Below are 19,403 nucleotides of genomic sequence, written 5' to 3' on the forward strand. Positions count from 1 at the left end.
GACAGATGGTGCGTGTGTTGGGGGAAGGGACCAGAGATCCTGGAAAACTTATGTTTCCCAATTCGCAAGAATGTTTCCATTTAACCACTTCTTGCCTGACTCCTGATTCTACACCACAGAAAAGCAGGGAGTTTTAAGATCTGGGGCCACCTGTGCCAAGAGCCTGGCTACTCCGGGTGGAGAGAGACAGGAGCATTTTAACTAGAGGCAGAGCGGTTTTCGGCCCAGCCCCCTAGGTCTGGGACGCAGGTGAGGGGCGGTCTCTCCTTCCTCTGGCAGGGGCAGCGTAGGGGTGGCCGGCGGCTGGGACTGTCCCACGAGGGGGCGCGTCTCGGGCCCTAGGACCCGCCCTCGTGGCGCTGCGCGCTGGGAGGGGACCCGGGAACCCAGGCGGCCGGCGCTCCACCTCCCGTTTCCGGGGCAGCGCGGCTACCTGCACCGCCCGAGCCGCACCTGGCGGAGGCAGAAGTCAGAAACCTAGCGAGCTCAGAGCGGCGTAGCGGAGAGGAGGGACGGCACCCGGCTGCAGGGAGGAGAGGGAGGCGGCAGCGGCAGCGGCGGCGTGGAGGGCGCAGCGCGCCGCGCGGCGGAGGAGGGCAGACGGCGGCGGCGGCGCTCGGCTCGCTCTGCCCGGCCGGCTGGGCGCGCACCCGGGCTCGCACCGCGCCGCTGCGGACGCACATGGCAGCGTGAGAGGCCGGCGGCGGGAGGAGCGGGCGGCGCCGGGTCGGGGACGCAGGGCCGCATGGACAGCGGCGCCACCCGGGCCGGCCCCCACTAGGGCCCCCAATCCGCGGGCGCCACCCCCCGGATCATGGTGCCTCGGCGGCCGCCCGGGCTAAGAGCGGCCGGCTGGAGCCGCTGAGCCCCCGCTGCGGTCGGGAGCTGCATGGGGGAGCGCCGGCAGCGCTCGGGAAGATGCCCCGGCCGGAGCTGCCCCTGCCGGAGGGCTGGGAGGAGGCGCGCGACTTCGACGGCAAGGTCTACTACATAGACCACACGAACCGCACCACCAGCTGGATCGACCCGCGGGACAGGTAGGACCCCGGGGCCCTCCTCCGTGCCCCCACTCCCCCGCCCGGGCCCCCACCTGCCTCTGCAGCCGCCGGCTGGGACTGGGCGGGGGCGGGGGAGCTCTGCGTGCCTCTTGAGCTCTCTTCAGTTCGCCACCTCCTGCTCCCTGCAACCTTCTGGAGCGCTGCTCCCGCCTCAGTGGGCAACTGAGAGGAGGAGCCTGCCAGGGAGCTGGCCCAGGCTGCCCCACCGCCATCCCCAGTTGGAGGACTTAGGCCCCAGCCGGCACCTGCCAGGAGTTTTGACCTTAAGCTCTAGCCCCGCCCGCCCCCTTTGGGAAGAGAGGTCGGGCGGGGGCGGGGGTTGGGGGAGCGACCTAACCGGGTGAAGCCGGGTCTTCCCGGGGAAGCTTCCATCCAGCGTGGGGGTGGGCGGATGGGGATGGGGAGGTGTCCGGTTTGGAGGGGGTGGTCAGGACCCCAGGATTCCGTGAGAGACCGCTGGAGAGAGGGCACTTGGCTCAGGGGAAGGCATCCTGGGGTGTGCTTTTTGACAGGTGCCTTGGAAGCTGCTGAGAACAGCACAGGGGCAGCCAGGGGGCCGTGGAACCCGAGGGTGGGGAGCAAGTGAAGAAGCGGGGGAGGGCAGATGAGGGAGACTGGTTATCCAAGAATCTGGCAGCAACTTGGAAGCTGTTAGGATGGAGATGGAGGTGAGAGGCCCCGGAAAGCCCTGCCCCTCGCCTCTTTCTCCTCCCTTTCTTCCCTGGTCGGGGGAGGGGGCGGCGAGGCTCCTCAGCCCTGCACCAGCGGGACCTGACCTTGGTGGGTACCAGGCCGCTGTAGGTTGAGATGATGTGCAGAGGCAGGTGGAGCCTGAGATGGCTCGGTGTGGCTCTTACCTCTCCAGACTTTCTCCTGGTTGGTTGGCATTTCTTTGCTCACATGCTACACGTACAGATACATACACCCTCTCCATGTGTGTCCTGGAGTCCCCGGACCACGGTGTTGCTGACACGGTCTGTGGGCAGTGTCTTGGGGAATGTGGACTTTAAACGTGTCTGTGACCTTGGGGGTCAGGTCCCTGTAAAGCAACCAAGGTGAATTTCTTGGACTCTTCATCTTGTGTGGTTGGGGTGGAGGTGTCCCAGAAGTGTATGTAGCAAGATGTGAGTTAAAAAAAGAAAATAAGCAGAAAGAAAATGAGAGTTGAGATTCTCGGTATCTTCTGGGAGCACTTACATTCGTTCTGTCTTTCATTCATTCATTCATTCATTCATTCAGCACTTCCTGGATGTCTCCTCTACACTCAGCACCATGCTGAATGTCTCATGAATGTAATCTGGAAGGTAAATATTTAGTGCTAGAGAGCATCTCTTAGGTAAGCTACCTCAACCTCTGAGCCTCAGTTTCCCTGTTTGTCAGATGTGGGAGGCCCACCATTTCCCTGAATTTAAAAGGTTTGCTTGGAAGGGAATATTGGGTTGCTTAAAAGTTGGAAGGGATGTAGATCAGAGCCCAACTCCCATTTGAAACATAAGAGAAAATTTGAAGCCCAGAGGTGTGATTTGCTCAAATATTTTTATTTTTCTGCCATTCTGCATACCAGTTCTTCACCAGCTCTGAATGCTAACCTTCAAACTTGTCACCCTGACACACTGCTTCCCTACCCCTACTCAGGTCAGTTGCCGGCTCTGTTACTGTGTTGGTGCACTTGGCAGCATCTTTTCTCTTGTCCTTTTCTCAGAGCAGACACAAGTTCAAGCGTATGTCACCTGCCCCACTTTAGGTCCCTGTAGTTTACTGAGGCCTGTGTGCTGTTAGCAATTGGACGTCCTGTTGGAGGGAAAGGACCGCCCCTGCCAACACTGATAATCATGCATCTGGGGACTTCTAATACAGCAATAGGAGACTCCTCTCAACAGTAATTCTTTACCCTTGGAAAAGGGCAAGCAAGTAGCTTCTATCAAGAACTGATTGGCTAGAGCACAATCTCCCAAATTTTAGTGTTACATGGACCACCTCCATGATTTTTTTTGCTATATCCACCTGTGCTATTGCTTACTTACTCCTTGACTTTAGATCAACTCACTTTAAAAATTTGTGTACTATTTTCACAAATGGGAAACTAGCTATATCTATTGTCATAAAGGGGAAACAAAAAAGATAGGCAAAAACAAAAACAAAAAAACAGTGTTAGTATATTTTAGCTAGGTACTGTGGCCAGCCTAAGGCCCCAACGCCTTGCTTGCCCAGCCTTTGTTTTTAAGCAGATTGACAAGCCATGGAGAGGAGGCAGAAACACAGTGGCACTTAGGTGAGCAGCTCACCTTCTTCATCTTGTGTCACTGGTTTTTTTGTTTGTTTGCTTTTGTTTTTTAGTTTGTTTGTTTTTGTTTTTTGGAGACAGAGTCTCTCTCTGTCGCCCAGGCTGGAGTGCAGTGGCAAGATCTTGACTCACTGCAACCTCCGCCTCCTGGGTTCAAGCAATTCTCCTGCCTCAACCTCCCCAGTAGCTGGGACTACTGGCGCACGCCACCACGTCCAGGCAATTTTTTGTATTTTAGTAGAGACAGGGTTTCACCGTGTTGCCCAGGCTGGTCTTGAACTCCTGAGCTCAGGCAATCCGCCCACCTCAGCCTCCCAAAGTGCTAGGATTACAGGTGTGAGCCACCACACTTGGCCTTGTGTCACTGGTTTCAAAGCTTCATCTCTGTACCTCCTTGTCATCCCACCTGCACTGGGCTGGTGTTGGGCCCCTGAACTTGGGATCCTGAGGGGGGTCTCAGGTCAACTCTGGGGGTCACTATTGTGCTCGTTTTGGAAAAACAACGTACGGCTTTGTACGTTTTGGAAAAGGGCTAATTGGAGGATATCCACTTGTGGTTTTCTGGAATTTCCCTCTGGCATACCCCATTTTTGCCTTTTAGTCCTGTCTGTGTGGCCTTGGGCAAATCGCTTGACCTCTCTGAGGTTTGAGTGCTTGAGAAGTGGGTTGGTTAGATGGTCTTCACGGGCCTGCCAGCTCTTAGATATTATTTCAAACCTTTCTGCCTCTCTTACGTCTCCAGACTCCATGAGAGGAGAAGGGGGAACAGGGATTGGCTATGAGAAAAAGGAAGAAGAAATTTAACAAAGCTGAAAAGAACCAAACTTATTTTGGGGGTGGTGGGTTGGGGAGAAAAAATTCTGCCAAGGTAGTTATATCCCTGCAATTAATTAATGCTGTGAGACAAAAAAATTGCACTAAAAATTCCACTCCGTGTGTGTGTATGTGTGTGTGTTTATTTGCCTTGGATTTTTCCTTACCTGAATCATGGAGATGCCCACCCATTCCCTTGAATTTAAAAGAAGTAAGTCAAATGGTCCTGCGGTCAGAAAAGTGATTTCTTAGCCACCAAGGACAAAATAGCGTCTCTGGTTACCAACCCTAAAGAATGTCTTGGCACATTCCTCCCTCTGGGGCTGAGCTGTTTTGTGTGCTGGCCGGCCAGGAGCTGCTGGGGGTAGGGAATCCAGTTTTCAGCTTCCCCTTTCACCAGGGGGTTGGAAGAGCAGCCAAGCAGCCAGCCTTGCCAACTCTCTCCCCTTCTCACCCAGGGGAAGACTGGGAGGCCGAAATTCCTGAGGATGGTTGTCCCAACAACCGGAGAGGGTCCAGTGGACAGCTTGGGTCCTGCCCACTGGGCCAAAGGCTCCAGCAGCACCACAGGCTTTTCCTGAGTCAAGGCCAGACTGGGAAGGTGACCGGCCCTTCCGGAATCAGGTGCTGTGGATCAGGTCTGAACAGCACCTTGGAGCCATGCTCCTTTTGCGGAGTAACTCCGGGTGCTTTTGTGAGCTCCCAGAAAAGGGGCCAGTGTCCTGTGTATTTCACTTCGTGGTATGCAAAACAAATGCACCGATTGTTCTCAGAGGAAGAATAGATCTTTGGGGCTGGCCCTCCCAGAGAAGGTTCCTGCAGCCTGATTCCTTCTTTTTGTGCGGTTTGTATTCAGACCTTCTCATAGGAACCACCTGGGAATTCTGGGCAGTTTCTGGGACTGTGTGATAAATACCAGAGGCACACATGGCTGGAGAGGCCATGCTGAGAGGATTCAGCAATTTCTCCCACGACTTGAGGATCTTTTGCTAACCCTGTTATTTGAGAAATAATATATATGGTAGGAAGTCAGGTCTACAGCAGTCAAAAAGTCTTAACCCCTGTCAGGTCACAGACCCTTATGAGACTGATAAAGGTTCAGAACTCTTCCTAGAGAAAAGGTTTTTAAATAATTTCAGGGACCTCCTGGACCCCAGGTTCATAACTCCTGCCATAGATAAGCTTGGAAATTGCTTGCCACCATCAAAAGCCCTCCTATTTAGCTAGGTAGCAAATAATGATTGGGTATTTACTATATTCAGGCAGTCTGCTGACAGCTTTATGTGGGCTATCTCTTTAAATCCTCCTAACAACCCTGGGACTAGGTACAACTATTACCTACCTAAATTACCCAATGCTCAGGGAGGCTTGGTAAAGCCCCTCAACCTTTGTGGAGCTGAGATGTGAATACTAGGCAGGCTCACACCAGAACACACATTACTAACCACTGTCTCATTTTACTTCCTGCTGAGTTACCTGCAGAATCAAGACCGCTGCTCCAGTGCCTAAGGAATTTGGCCTTGGGAAATGGAGCTAAGACAGGCATGATTTCACTTACTTGTGACCATTCTGGTGTGGCCAGGTCATGGGCACCTAGAGGGCAAATGTGCGTAAGTGAGTCTTTGGCTCCTGGAATCTTGGATCTGCCACTTGCTACCTGAGTTACCTTGGTAATTGACATAATCTCCCTGAACCTTGGGTTTGTCTTCTAATGAATGGGGAGATGTCCATTAACCATCAAGGGTAGTTATGGGTGATAAGTAAGTGAAGGTAGGTAGGGCAGCAAGCATTAAGTCTGACGTGCAGGGGACACTCAGGAATGCCAGTTCCTTTAACTTTTACTAGAAAGTACCTGTGAAACACCAGCATCAAATGGAGCCTGCATATCTACCCAATTTTGCAGCTGGAGTGGACCTTTCTGTTCGTGACATCCAGGCCTCTCATTTCACTGATGAAATTGAGAGCCAGCCAGGTGCGGTGGCTCACGACTATAATCCCAGCACTTTGGAAGGCTGAGGCGGGCAGATCACCTGAGGTAGGGAGTTTCGAGACCAGCCTGACCAATACAGAGAAACCCAGTCCCTACTAAAAGTACAAAATTAGCCAGGCGTGGTGGTGCATGCCTATAATCCCAGCTACTTGGGAGGCTGAGACAGGAGAATCACTTGAACCTGGGAGGCGGAGGTTGCAGTGAGCCGAGATCGTGCTATTGCACTCTAGCCTGGGCAGCAAGAGCAAAACTCCATCTCAAAAAAAAAAAAAAAAAAAAAAAAAGGAAAGAAATTGAGAACCAGAGACAAGTGACTTGCCCAAGGTCACACAGAAAATAAATGCCAACCTTGAGTCTAGTAAAAGTTTCTTTTTCTCTTTCTCTTACACACATTTTTTACTGAAAATTAGATCTATGTCCTTCTCATCAATGATAATCACACATATTTTATGTGTATGGCTGCCTTATTCTCCATAATCCGTTTTGATTGTATAGACCAGGAAGTTGCATTCATGGTGTGTCACAATCATTTGTGAGTTGTGTCATAGGAATTTGCTATATGTCAAATGATTACAGTTCCAGTGATTGCAAGTGAATTCCTATTTTTATAGTCAATTAAAATGGATTTAGAGTTATTGTCAGTCTAATGTCATATTCCAACAAGCTTTTTTTTTTTTTTTTTTTTTTTGAGACTGAGTCTTGCTCAGTCACTCAGGTTGGAGTGCAGTGGTGCAATCTCAGCTCTTTGCAACCTCTACTTCCCAGGTTCGAGCAATTCTCGTGCCTCAGCCTCCCAAGTAGCTAGGATTACAGGTGCATGCCACCTCGCCCAGCTAATTTTTGTATTTTTAGTAGAGATAGGGTTTCACCATGTTGGCCAGGCTCGTCTCGAACTCCTGACCTCAAATTATCCGCCTGCCTCAGCCTCCCAAAGTGCTAGGATTACAGGCATGAGCCACTGTGCCCCACCCAACAAGGTTTCTTAAATGAGAGTTAAAACCAGTCTGCCAGGGAAATTACCCAGAACCTCTCTATTCTCCATGCTTGTGCTCTTAATGATCCACTAATACCTGTAGACATATAATACTAATACTTATATACAAGTTATTAGAGGGCTTTTTATCTCTTTCCAAGGCTTGAGTTTAAGATCAACGTATTCCATGGGAGTCTACCATGCTTGGGAACATCCTATGTCAATTAATAAGAAAGAAATGAGGTTTAAAAACACTAGGATTGATAATAGGGAGAAGTAAGAGATTTGGTAACCCAGAGAGGAATAAAATAATAGTCAATACCAACATCTATTGAGTGTTTACTCTCTGCTGCCCACTGAGCTAAGCATTCTGTATTGTGACCTCATTTTATCTTTTCAACAGCCATATGGGGTAAGTACGTCAGATGAGGGAGCTGAAATTTAGAAAGGTTAAGTAACCAGCCAGGCGCGGTGGCTCACTCTTGTAATTCTAGGACTTTGGGAGGCTGAGGTGGGTGGATCACCTGAGGTCAGGAGTTCAAGACCAGCCTGGCCAACATGGTGAAACCCCGTCTCTACTAAAAATACAAAATATTAGCCGGGCGTGGTGGCACATGCCTGTAATCTGGCTACTCAGGAGGCTGAGACAGGAGAATCACTTGAACTCGGGAGGCGGAGGTTGCAGTGAGCTGAGATCGCACCACTGCACTCTAGCCTGGGCCACAAGGGTGAAACGCTGTCTCAAAAAAACAAACAAAAAAAAGTGTTAAGTAACTTGCTCAAGATCACCAACCAGGACTGGAGCCCACCTAGCTGGATACTGGCATCTACACTCATACTAGTTGTAGCCTGGTCTGGCTCTGTCCTGGCTTATTAATCCATCTCAGGGCCCCAGAGTGCCCTGTTGACAGCTGGGCTTGAGAGTTACCATTTGTTCTTAAAACGGGTGAACCTGATGTGGATCTCAGGGAGAGACTTTGCTAGGGAGCCTTAACCAGAGAAGCCAGTGAGATCCTCATGGCAGCTTGGGAGCTTAGGAGTTTGGTATAAACTCCACCTTCTGGGAGCAGCTGGCTAACAAGAGCTTTGGGGATGGGAGAAGAGAGATGCAGGCAGAGGGACTCTGAAGGATGCAGTGTGTATAGGGAGTTCACAGTCCTTTCCAAGTCGCTTGGGTAAATGCTCCCAACAGCCAGGGAATGAGTAGCCAAGGCCATTCCTCTCTGTCGCCATCCCTCCCCCTCCTGGGGAGAGGGCTTAGCCAAACTGACCCAATTTTCCAATTCCCTGGGGTCCCAGATTGCTGTGAGAAAAACACTGCCCTTTTGAAGGGAAGAGAATCAGGTTGCCTTAGTTACCTGGAAGGTTGGCATGCCAAGTTCAGGTGCACATAAGGAGAAACAAGGCTAGAATAGGGGAGTCAAAGGTGGCCACTGTCTTGCTGCACGGTTCCCTCAGTGACAGAAGGCTTGATCAGGCTTCAGTGGCATTTGCAGGGAATGCCGACCTAATGTCAGGCGGCTGTCCATGACGTGTATCAGGAGCTCTCTCCAGTCACATGTAGTGCTAGGTGATGAGGCTCTGCAGCCTCCGGTTCAGCAAGGGGCCCTGGATAAGAGGAATCCACTTCACTTGGAGAAGTGGCCTGGTGACATCCCTATCACCAGCTCCTGGCTACTTGCTACGGGAAGCACTTCCACTTGGACAGAGCTGAGGGCTGGATCTGGGCAAAAAACTCCCGTCTTGCCTCTCCCAGCATGGAGATGGCCAGCCAGCTGCATACCTTTAGGTAGAACAGCGAAAGGCTCAGTTGCTGCTGCCTCGAATCGGTTTCAGAGTGAGATAAAGAAAGAGAAAACTAAGAAACGGGATACAGTGACATTTTGTTATTAAACCTTCCCCAGCAGGCCATTTAGCCTTTAGTTCCTGAGCAGCAAAAAAAAAAAAAAAAAAATGGGGTGGCGGGAGGAGGGGGCAGGCGTTCACTGTTGTGTGGGGGAGAATATTATCTAAAGATGTGGCATGGGGAAGAGGGGGTGGAGCAGAGAGTGAGGAGGAGGGGAAGAAAAAGGACAAGTGTGGTGGGTCACATGTCCATTCTCCCCACCCCCCACCCCTTGCCAATTGCCTGCTCAATGCTTCTACCCATGACATCTCTCTGTTGGGAAGAAATGGGATCTTTCAGTTTCAAATGTCTGCCAAAGAAAAGGGATGGAGGCTTAAGTTCTCACTCAATGGTCAGCCAGAAAAAAAAAAAAATTGAAGCTGCATCAAGATTAGGGACACCTTTGTTGGCTTTTTTTTTTCTTCTCTTGCTCCATTCATCACTCTCTGGCAGCGAGGACACCAGGCCAACTGCAGCTGCTGACTTTCCCCAGTCGGCTGCCTGCTGTTGCCCGGGCCTGTTTTGGTAGCAGCCCCCACAATGGCTTCCTCCCTGCCCAGTGGCGGTTACTTGTTGGATTCGTCCCTGGGGCAGCCCCTGGGATCCACTGACGGGTAACAGACTTAGAAGGATGAAATGTCAAGATGCAGGCATCAGGTGGCTGCTAGGATGAGATGACCCTGGGACAGCCTTCCAGTCCTACATCTGTCGTGGCTTTTCTTGGAGAGTCGCACTGTGAGCATTTCACTGTGTATTCCAGGAATTTCTTACGAGTGCATTGTTTGACTTTGTATCACTAACAGTGAGAACAATAACTGGCACCTGGTGATAATGGTGATTAATAATCATTATTGTCTTTAAAGATCCTTATCCAGCGTCTGTCACATGCCAAACACTATTGCCATCATGTTTTTCTGGCATTTTGCAAATGGGGAAACTGAGGCCGAGAGACAACTCAAGTGACAAGCTCATTTTTTCACCATGGAAAAAAAAATGTATGTGTGTGAGTGGTTCCACCCAAACATGGGATTGCACACCACACGATTCATGATTCCCTGTAGTAGATAAGCTCTCCACAAAGATCATTAGAGGACACTGAGTCAAGTCTGGCTTTGTCACTTTAAAATAGTAAGTGGGGCCGGGCACGGTGGCTGATGCCTGTAATCCCAGCACTTTGGGAGGCCAAGGCGGGTGGATTGCCTGAGGTCAGAAGTTCAAGACCACCCTGGTCAACATGGTGAAACACCATCTCTACTAAATATACAAAAAAATTAGCCGGGCGTGGTAGCAGGCACCTGTAATCCCGGCTGCTCAGGAGGCTGAGGCAGGAGAGTCGCTTGAACCCGGGAGGCAGAGGTTGCAGTGAGTCGAGATTGTGCCATTGCGATCCAGCCTGGCAACAAGAGCGAAACTTCGTCTCAAAAAAAAAAAAAAGTAAGTGACCTTGAACCAGTTCCTTCTCAGCTGTAAAACAAGGATAAGGGTAGAACCTGGCCAGGCGCGGTGGCTCACGCCTGTAATCCCAGCACTTTGGGAGGCCAAGACGGGCGGATCACAAGGTCAGGAGATCGAGACCATCTTGGCTAACACAGTGAAACCCCATTTCTACTAAAAATACAAAAAAAAAAAAAAAATTAGCCGGGCATGGTGGTGGGCGCCTGTGTCCCAGCTACTCAGGAAGCTGAGGCAGGAGAATGGCATGAACTCGGGAGGCGGAGCTTGCAGTGAGCTGAGATCGCACCACTGCACTCCAACCTGGGCGACAGAGCGAGACTCCGTCTCAAAAAAAAAAAAGTACAACCTACCTACCCCTGAGAGTCATGGTGAGGATATGACCTCCAATATAGAAAGTCTTAAAACAATGCTTAGTGCACATCATGCCTTCCAGTTAGCTAAACCTACCCTCCTATGCATTGGTAATGGCAGAGGAACTAAAACCCTTGTTTCTCCCTTGCCAACTCTAGTCTCTTCCTGGTGGGCCATGGCTCACCTGAGCCACGTTGACATTAGAGCTCGCAAACCACCTTGGCAGCACTCATTGTATGAATCAATAAACTCCCCTCCTCCCCCAGTCTTATCGGAGGCAAGCCCTTCTTTGGAATTTCTGGACTGAAGCGACTCTTGCCAGTGAGCTGGCACCAGGGTTGTGTGTGAATCAGGGTAATGAATTGCAGTTGTCATGGCAGAGCTAAAAAGGCTGATGCAGGAACTGGAGGTCTCTGGAACTCATTTGTAACTGCTTTGATATCTTGTCCCCTCACTCAGTCTTCCCTTTTGCGCTGTTTGAGAGCTGTTTGAGGACCTGCTGATTTGAGCATGGTGGTGTTGCAGGAAGGGCATTGGCATTTATCACGTCCCACCCAGTGGGGGGTTGGACATTCACTCAGCAGGTATTTATGGAGTGCCTACTGTGCTCAGACTCTGTTGCCAGAGCGGAGGATCAGAGCAAAGTCCCTGCTGCAATGGGGTGTGCACACAGGTGATGAGACTGGGAAATAGTTACATAGATAAATCGCATTATGACTGGGGATTTGGTGTTCTCTAGAGCTCTTTTAGGAAGGTGGAGGGACAGACCTGGTGACGTCTGTTGACAGTGGTGGTGCAAACCTAGATTTGAAGCCGGGAGACCTTGGGGCCTTTAGTAGGATGTTATCAAGAGCCTATTGTGGTGAGGTAGGCTAATTGCTGGGAATGCTAGGGTGATACACAATAGAGTCTCCAACTCACAGAATTTACTACAAATTAGTGAGAGGCACAGCTAGTCATGGAGCTGTGCAAATATAGTAGAAATACTAGGCTCTCTGAGTCTGTTTTCTTCCTCTCCTGTCTCATCTGGACACATTCAGTCATTTAACAAATACTTATTGGATAGTGTACCTGTAATACGTCAGGCGTTGTTTGGGCACTGAGGGTTCAGCAGGGAATAAACCAACAAAACTCCTGTCCTCATGGAGCTTACTTTCAAGTGCAGTGGTTGTCAAACTTGAGGAAACATCAGAACCACCTGGAGGGCTTGTTAAATACTCAGTTTGAGTCAGTGGATCTGGGTGGGGCCCAAGAATGTGCATTTCCTGCAGGTCCCCAGATGATGATGCTGGCTTGACCCCACTCATACCAACCAACTAATATACTGACTCATTGACTCCTTATAATAACCTAGGAGAGGGTACTCAATTATCCCTGTTTTGCAGATGAGGAAACTGAAGACAAATGAAGTAACTTCGTCCTCCCTATGCTAAGAGAGCTAAAGGAAATGGTCTCATGAGCCAACACTCTCTACCTGTGTTTATGAGGACTGTGATTATGAGGACCATATATCATGTTCTTTTCTTTTGCTGACCAAAGCCTGACCAGTAGCAAAATCCTGTGGGTTTTTCTTGTTCATTAAAAGATAAGGCACAGGAGGCCAGGTATGGCAGCTCACACCTGTAATCCCAGCACTTTGGGAGTCTGATACAGGAGGATGGTTTGAGCCCAGGAGTTTGAGACCAGCCTGGGCAAGAAAGTGAGATCCCACTTTGAAAGTAAGATGGGATCTCACTTTCTTGCCCATCTCTACAAACATTCAAAAAATGAGCTGGGCATGGTGGTCCACACCTGTAGTCCCAGCTACACCAGAGGCTAAAATGGGAGTCGCTTGATCCCAGGAGGTCAAGGCTGCAGTGAGCCGTGTTTACATCATTGCACTCCAGCCTGGGTGACAGAGTGAGACCCTGTCTCAAGAAGAAAGCAGGCAGACACGGGGAAGCAGCCAGTCTAAGCGGATTCCAGAAGACCGAAGGGACTTCTCTTTCATTAGAATGTGTGGAATTTGAATTTTCATGGCCACGGCAGGATCAGAGGAAATTGCCCTCCCTGTTTCTCAGTGGAACTGAGGCAGGACTCCCCTGCACTGATCTGCTTGGGAGAGGAAGGGTCCCTGGGCTCCTGCACCCCAGGAAACTTTCCCTACTTCATCTCCAGGAAGTACAGGGAGGTGGTTTTGAGGAAGAGCACATACCTCCTCTCGTGGAATCCTCACTTCAGCCCTCTAGGGAGGTCTTACCCACCGCTATTCCTCTAGACCACTGCTTCAGCTTTGCATACCTTTGCCACTTGCTGGTTCTGTGACCTTGGTCAAAGTTACTTACGTCTTTTTGAGCCTTCATTTCTTCATTGGCAAAATGAGAATAAATTAGAAGCCATCTCATAGAGTTAGTAATAATCACATTAGACATCTCTCATTATATTCAAGTTCCACTGACCCGGCAGTTCTAATGGCAGCCATTATAGTCCCCGTAATATATTTGATAACTTTCTCTATAGTTACAGAGTTACTGCTCAATTCATTTATTCTGAGGACCAGATTTTTTGGACGTAAACCACTTCTTGTTTCTCTCTGAGAAAAATGTCCCCTGGAAAAACTGGTCATGCCTAAGAAGATAGACTTCTTCCCAGTAGACAATGACTTTTTCTGGACAGGAATATTAAGAGGTGTCTTAATAGCTCAAGGAGTTTCAAAACAAACATAAGTGGCTTATTTCTGTTGCTGATATAAAACATTTACCAGCAGCCAGTGGAGGACCTTGGGGTTTTCTTCAGCCTCTTCACTGGTCACCAGGCCCTCCAAGGTTTTTGCCCTTGTACAACGGTTCTTCAATGTGGTTCCAGACCAGCATATCAGCTTCACCCGAGAACCTGTTAGAAACACATTCTCATGTTCCATGTCAGACCGACTGAATGAGAAACTCTGGGAGTACAGCCCAGCAATCTGGGTTTTCATGAGCTGTCTGGGTAACTCTGCTGCCCACTCAAGTCTGTAAACTGCTGGCTAAGTGTTTGCACCCAGAAAGACCTCAGATATTTGTTAGTGGTTGAATGGCAGACACTGACCAGGATTGCAGAATCTTCTGAGCACAGGTGCATGTAGCCAGTTGAAATAGTCTTAATTAGCTTATGAACCTTTTTTTTTTTTTTTTTTTTTTTGAAATGGAGTCTCACTCTCACCCAGCCTGGAGTTCAATGGCGTGATTTTGACTCTCCACAGCATCTGCCTCCTGGGTTCAAGTGATTCTCCTGCCTCAGCCTCCCGAGTAGCTGGGATTACAGGCATGTGCCACCATGCCCAGCTAATTTTGTATTTTTAGTAGAGATGGCGTTTCTCCATGTTGGTCAGGCTGGTCTTGAACTCCCAACCTCAGGTGATCCACTCGCCTCAGCCTCCCAAATGCTGGAATTATAGGCGTAAGCCATTGTGCCTGGCCCAGTATTTTTTTTTTTTCTTTTTTTCTTTTTTTTTTTTAGTAGAGTCAGGGTTTTGCCACGTTGGCCAGTTTGGTCTCAAACTCCTGAACTCAGGTGATCTGCCTGCCTTGGCCTCCCAAAATGTTGGGATTACAGGCATGAGGCACCGCGCCTGGCCAACTTAGGAACATTTTAAATATCATTCCCCAACCCTTACTGGCCACTCTAAACCTTCACACTCCGTTCTCCAGGCCCTCACCATCGCCTCACATCTTCTTGGCATTAAGATTCAGCTTACAAATGAAGTTTAGAAATACCTTCCCCACCTCAGCCCAGGCTCCATAGCATCCTGCGCTGTGATAGAACAGCATGATTTCCTGCATCTTTTCTATTCTTGGTTAATGGGTAGCTCAATGGCTGGCATGCAGTAGAAGCACACTAAGCCAGGCTTGAATGCTCCCTGGTCCAGAGTTTTGGATTCTGTTTCTGGCCCTTCCTCTCAGCAGCAAATCACTTAACCTTCCTGAGCCCTGGTTTCCTTAGCTCTGCAATGGACGAATAAGGAACTTTGATCTCCTTTCTACAAGGAGATGAGGAGGTATCTTTGGAGCTGGGGGAACAAAAGGAACAGTTAGTGGTTCCCCGCTTCTGCTACGTATTAGACTCATCAGATCACTGGAGGGAACAGCTAAAAATACCCATGCCTGGCCCACCCCCAAAGATTCTGGTTTACTTGGTCTGTGGTATGGCCTGGGTAGGGAATTTCTAGAAAGCCCCTAGTTGATTCTAGGTTGCAGCCAGATTGGAGAAGCATAGCTGTAGGTAAATATCTGCCTTCCTTACAAACATTTGTAGAGTTTGAATGAGATTAAATGAAAGTACTTTGTAAAGGTGGCAAGTGCCATAGGAACATGAGATATTTTAAAATCTAATATTTATAGTTTTACTCGGAAAAATTGAGATGGTTCAGGAAGTATTTAAAAAATAGTTGCAGGAGGTGGAGAAGTAAATATCTGGGGGACAGCCAGGTGCAGTGGCTCACGCCTGTAATCCCAACACTTTGGGAGGCCGAGGTGGGCAGACCACCTGAGGTCAGGAGTTCAAGACCAGCCTGGCCAACATGGTGAAACCCCATCTCTCCTAAAAATACAAAATTAGCCAGGCATAGTGGCACACTCCTGTAGTGCCAGCTACTCGGGAAGCTGAGGCAGGAGAATCACTTGAACCCAGCAGGCGGAGGTTGCAGTGAGCTGAGATCCTGCCGTTGCACTGCAGCTTGGGCTACAGAGCAAGACTCTGTCTTAAAAAAAATACATGGCTGGGCGTGGTGGCTCACGCCTGTAATCCCAGCACTCTGGGAGGCCGAGGCGGGCGGATCACGCGGTCAGGAGATCGAGACCATCCTGGCTAACACAGTGAAACCCCGTCTCTACTAAAAAAAAACCACAAAAAATTAGCCGGGCGTAGTGGCGGGTGCCTGTGGTCCCAGCTACTCGGGAGGCTGAGGCAGGAGAATGGCGTGAACCTGGGAGGCGGAGCTTGCAGTGAGCTGAGATCGTGCCACTGCACTCCAGCCTGGGCAACAGAGTGAGACTCCGTCTCAAAAAAAAAAAAAAAAAAAAAAAATACATAAATATTTGAGGGAATGTCATTAGCTTGCTGTTTGGTAATTTCCCCTCTTCTATGCGTACCTGTCTTGTTCTTTTTTTCCTGATGGGTGAAGAATCAAAGATATTTGGGCTCCTTTTGCCATAATGTGAAAATCTTCAACTCCCATTGCAGCAGTAATGCTTTTGAATAAATTGATCTAAGCTGCTTTATTTTCTATTTATTTGTTTTTGAGACAGAGTCTTGCTCTGTCACCCAGGCTGTAGTGCAGTGACATAATCTTGGCTCACTGCAACCTCTGCCTCCTGGGTTCAAGCACTTTTCTTGCCTCAGCCTCCTGAGTAACTGGGATTATAGGTGTGCACCACCACGCCCAGCTAATTTTTGTATTTTTAGTAGAGATGGGGTTTTACCATGTTGGCCAGCCTGGTCTCGAATGCCTGACCTCAGGTGATCCACCCGCCTTGGCCTCCCAAAGTGCTGGATTACAGGCATGAGCTACCACGCCCAGCCGGTCTAAGCTACTTTAGAGTTGTAAGCCTGGGGGCTGGGCCTTCCTTTCATTTGCTGAACCTGGTTTGGATTTCGTGCACATAACCTGCATCTTTTGGACCCCAAGAAAATGGGTTGCAGACACTGCCACCATATAGATCACAGCCTATGGACAGGAACTAATAATTGCTAACATTTATTAAGACTCTAGATTGTGCTAGGTTCTGGGCTGTGTGCTTTGAATACATCGCCCAGTTTAATTCTCATAGCAACCCTGTGAGGTAAGAACCATCTCCATTCTGCAGATGAGGAAACTGAAGCTTAGAAAGTTGAAAACTTGCCCAAGGTTGGATAGCTAATAAGTGGCGGAACTGACATACAAACCCATGTCTGCCCCCACAGAAGCATGTTCTTTACCATCACGTAGGTCAGGCCAGGATGTCAAGGAGAGCAACACTGAATTAGTCCTGGTGATTTAGACTAGAGCTTCTTTCACTCCTGTGATTCCTTCACTGGCACTTTCTTCCAGTTGTCCAGGGTCTGTCTTTGCTTGGTCTTTGCTTATTCTACCCTTGTTTTAGCAGATATCCCTCTCTCCATGAACAAGGTGAGTGAGCTCTTTTTCTGAGTACATTTGTTTTTCAAAATCCCTCCAAGGAATTATTTCCTCGACCAAATGCCCCCATCTGTGGTGGCTATCAACATCTTTGATTTCACCCTTTTTTTTTTTTTTTTTTTTTAAGATGGAGTCTCGCTCTGTTGTTCAGGCTGGAGTGCAGTGGTGTGACCTTGGCTCACTGCAACCTCCGCCTCCCGGATTCAAGCGATTCTCCTGCCTCACCCTCCTGAGTAGCTGGGACTACAGGTGCATGCCACCACACCCAGCTAATTTTTTGTATTTTTAGTAGAGACAGAAATGAGTTTTCACCATGTTAGCCAGGCTGGTCTCGATCTCCTGACCTCGTGATCTGCCCACCTTGGCCTCCCAAAGTGCTGGGATTACAGGTGTGAGCCACCACGCCTGGCCAATTTCACCCTTCTTTTTATGGACTATTCTGCTCAAGGGGTCTCCATCTGCTTATTTGGTAGGAAAGGCTTTGTGAGAACCAAGTTTGCCTTTGACTGTTTGGTGCCTGAATGGCCTGTAGGCTTGGTCTGCAGCATTCTTGCTTGCCTAATAGAACATCCTTCAGAATGTGTGTTTAGGGTTCACTAGAAGTCAAGTGGGTCTTCAGGCTGAGCCTTGCAAGCAGGAAGTGGCTTTAGCCATGCATGGGTTACCTTCCACTTCTGCACGTTGGTTAAAACCGAAACCAAAGAATGCAGTCCCTTCTTTGAGAACTGTGCTAGGAAAAGGCACAGCAGTGAATGAAGATTGCTGTCACCCTACATGGAGCTTACAGACAAATAATAAAAACAAGCAAAATAATTACAGATTAGGAAAATCAGAGGATGCTGGATTGGAAAACAATAGGCCTTGTCACTGACTCCAGAGGTCAAAGGATAAAGTTAGAAAGTTCTGTAGTCAGAAAAACTGAGTTTGCTTTTAGCTTTAAATAAAATACATCTATAGTGATCACACCTCTGCCTCTTCAACTGGAGTTTTCATCATTTTGCGCAGGAGTTCATGGCACTTGATTGGCAACAAGCAATGTTTTTTTCTTGACCTTGGCAGAGGAGCTCTCCGCAGTGTGATCTGTTGGCCACGTGCATCTGAACCTCTAAAGGGAGTGGCTCAAATGCAGGTTGCAAGGCCCCATCCCAGTCAATATAACCAGCATCTCTGGAGGTGGAACCCAGACTCCACATTTGTAAAGAGAACCTCCAAGTGATTTTGATGGAATCTTCAGTTTGAGAACCACTGATCAAGGGAATAGATTTGTGCCAAATTGCAAATCAACGTAGAGACCCAGCTAGAATCCCCTCAGCCTCCTCCACAACCTGGCCCACTTCTTGGTCCTCATGTCAAAACAATCTCTTTCTTTCTTCAGGCTTTCACGGACTTTCAGTTCTCCAATATGCTCAGGGACTCCCTCTCCAAGAATAAGTCTTCGATCTGCAAACCCCACCTGGTACCCCTTTACCTGAAGAATGTAGAAGAGTCCCACACCCACTGCCTCCACCACCCAGATTCATGCCTCAGCACCTCCGTCCCTCCTTCTCCCACCCCAGCCTCAGAGCAAGGTTCCAGAAGTGTCACCAGGGGCCACACAGTGGTATCCTCCTTGACCTCCTGCCTGTAGCACTTAGCAGTGCTCCCAACTCCCTTCCTTTACAGGGTCATCCTCATCCAAAGGAGGTGGGGCATTTTGCACTCTTCTCCCTCTTTGCTTTTCCCTAGGGATGTCCTGTGTCCCCAAGCCTTCAACCACCTCCTCTGCCATGAAGCCTCAGGTGCCCGCTTCTGGGTACCTACTGGACATTTCTGTGTCTAGACAAGCACCTCAAACAACAAATCAAAAACTGAATCCAGTCCTGATCTCAAACAACTTTGCCTCTGGCCTTTTTTGCCATTACCATTAGAAGGTACCTCTGTAATGATTACAACATAGGCATAGGTTAAGGTCCAAAGGGTACATAGTGGAATGTAGGTCTTCCTCCCACCTGGTCCCCACCTACCCAGCCCCCTCTCCACAGGCAACCCCTGTTTCCAGAAACATCCATCTCCATTCCATCTTCCTTCATCTAGCTGCCAAGTTCTGCCACCTTTTATTTTGCAAGCTCTGACACCTCATTCTTTTTCTGTTTACTCCTATAGAAGCTTAGTGGAAAATAGACCACTCTCCCTCTGTCTTAGAAAACAGAGACCTCTCACTCTGTCTTAGTAGAAAATAGACACCTCTCCCTCTTTGCTTTTCCCTAGGGGTGTCCTGTGTCCCCAAGCCCTCAACCGTGAAGCCACAGGTGTCTGTTTCTGGGTACCCACTGGACATCATTTCTGTGTCTAGACAAGCACGACAAACTACAACAAATCGAAAACTGAATCCCGTTCTGGTCTCAAACAACTTTGCCTCTTGCCTTTTCTGCCATTACCGTGAGAAGGTACCAGCTCAGTATAACACAACCCAGCGCGGACC

General features: G+C 49.1%; 1 protein-coding gene across 4 annotated transcripts in view; it reads left to right on the top strand.

The window, feature by feature from the left end:
• The first annotated feature begins 396 nt into the window (after positions 1–396).
• The window catches only part of WWC1 (WW and C2 domain containing 1), a 173,874-nt gene continuing 154,867 nt past the window's right edge, over positions 397–19,403 (top strand). For all 4 annotated transcript variants that reach the window (XM_025389035.1, XM_025389036.1, XM_025389037.1 and 1 more), the window contains exon 1: positions 397–1,037. In XM_025389035.1, coding sequence (XP_025244820.1) covers positions 919–1,037 — 119 coding nt within the window. In that variant the 5' untranslated portion in view covers positions 397–918. The remainder of the gene's footprint in view (positions 1,038–19,403) is intronic.

This window comes from Theropithecus gelada, chromosome 6, assembly GCF_003255815.1.
Source record: "Theropithecus gelada isolate Dixy chromosome 6, Tgel_1.0, whole genome shotgun sequence".
NCBI classification, from domain to species: Eukaryota; Metazoa; Chordata; class Mammalia; order Primates; family Cercopithecidae; genus Theropithecus; species Theropithecus gelada.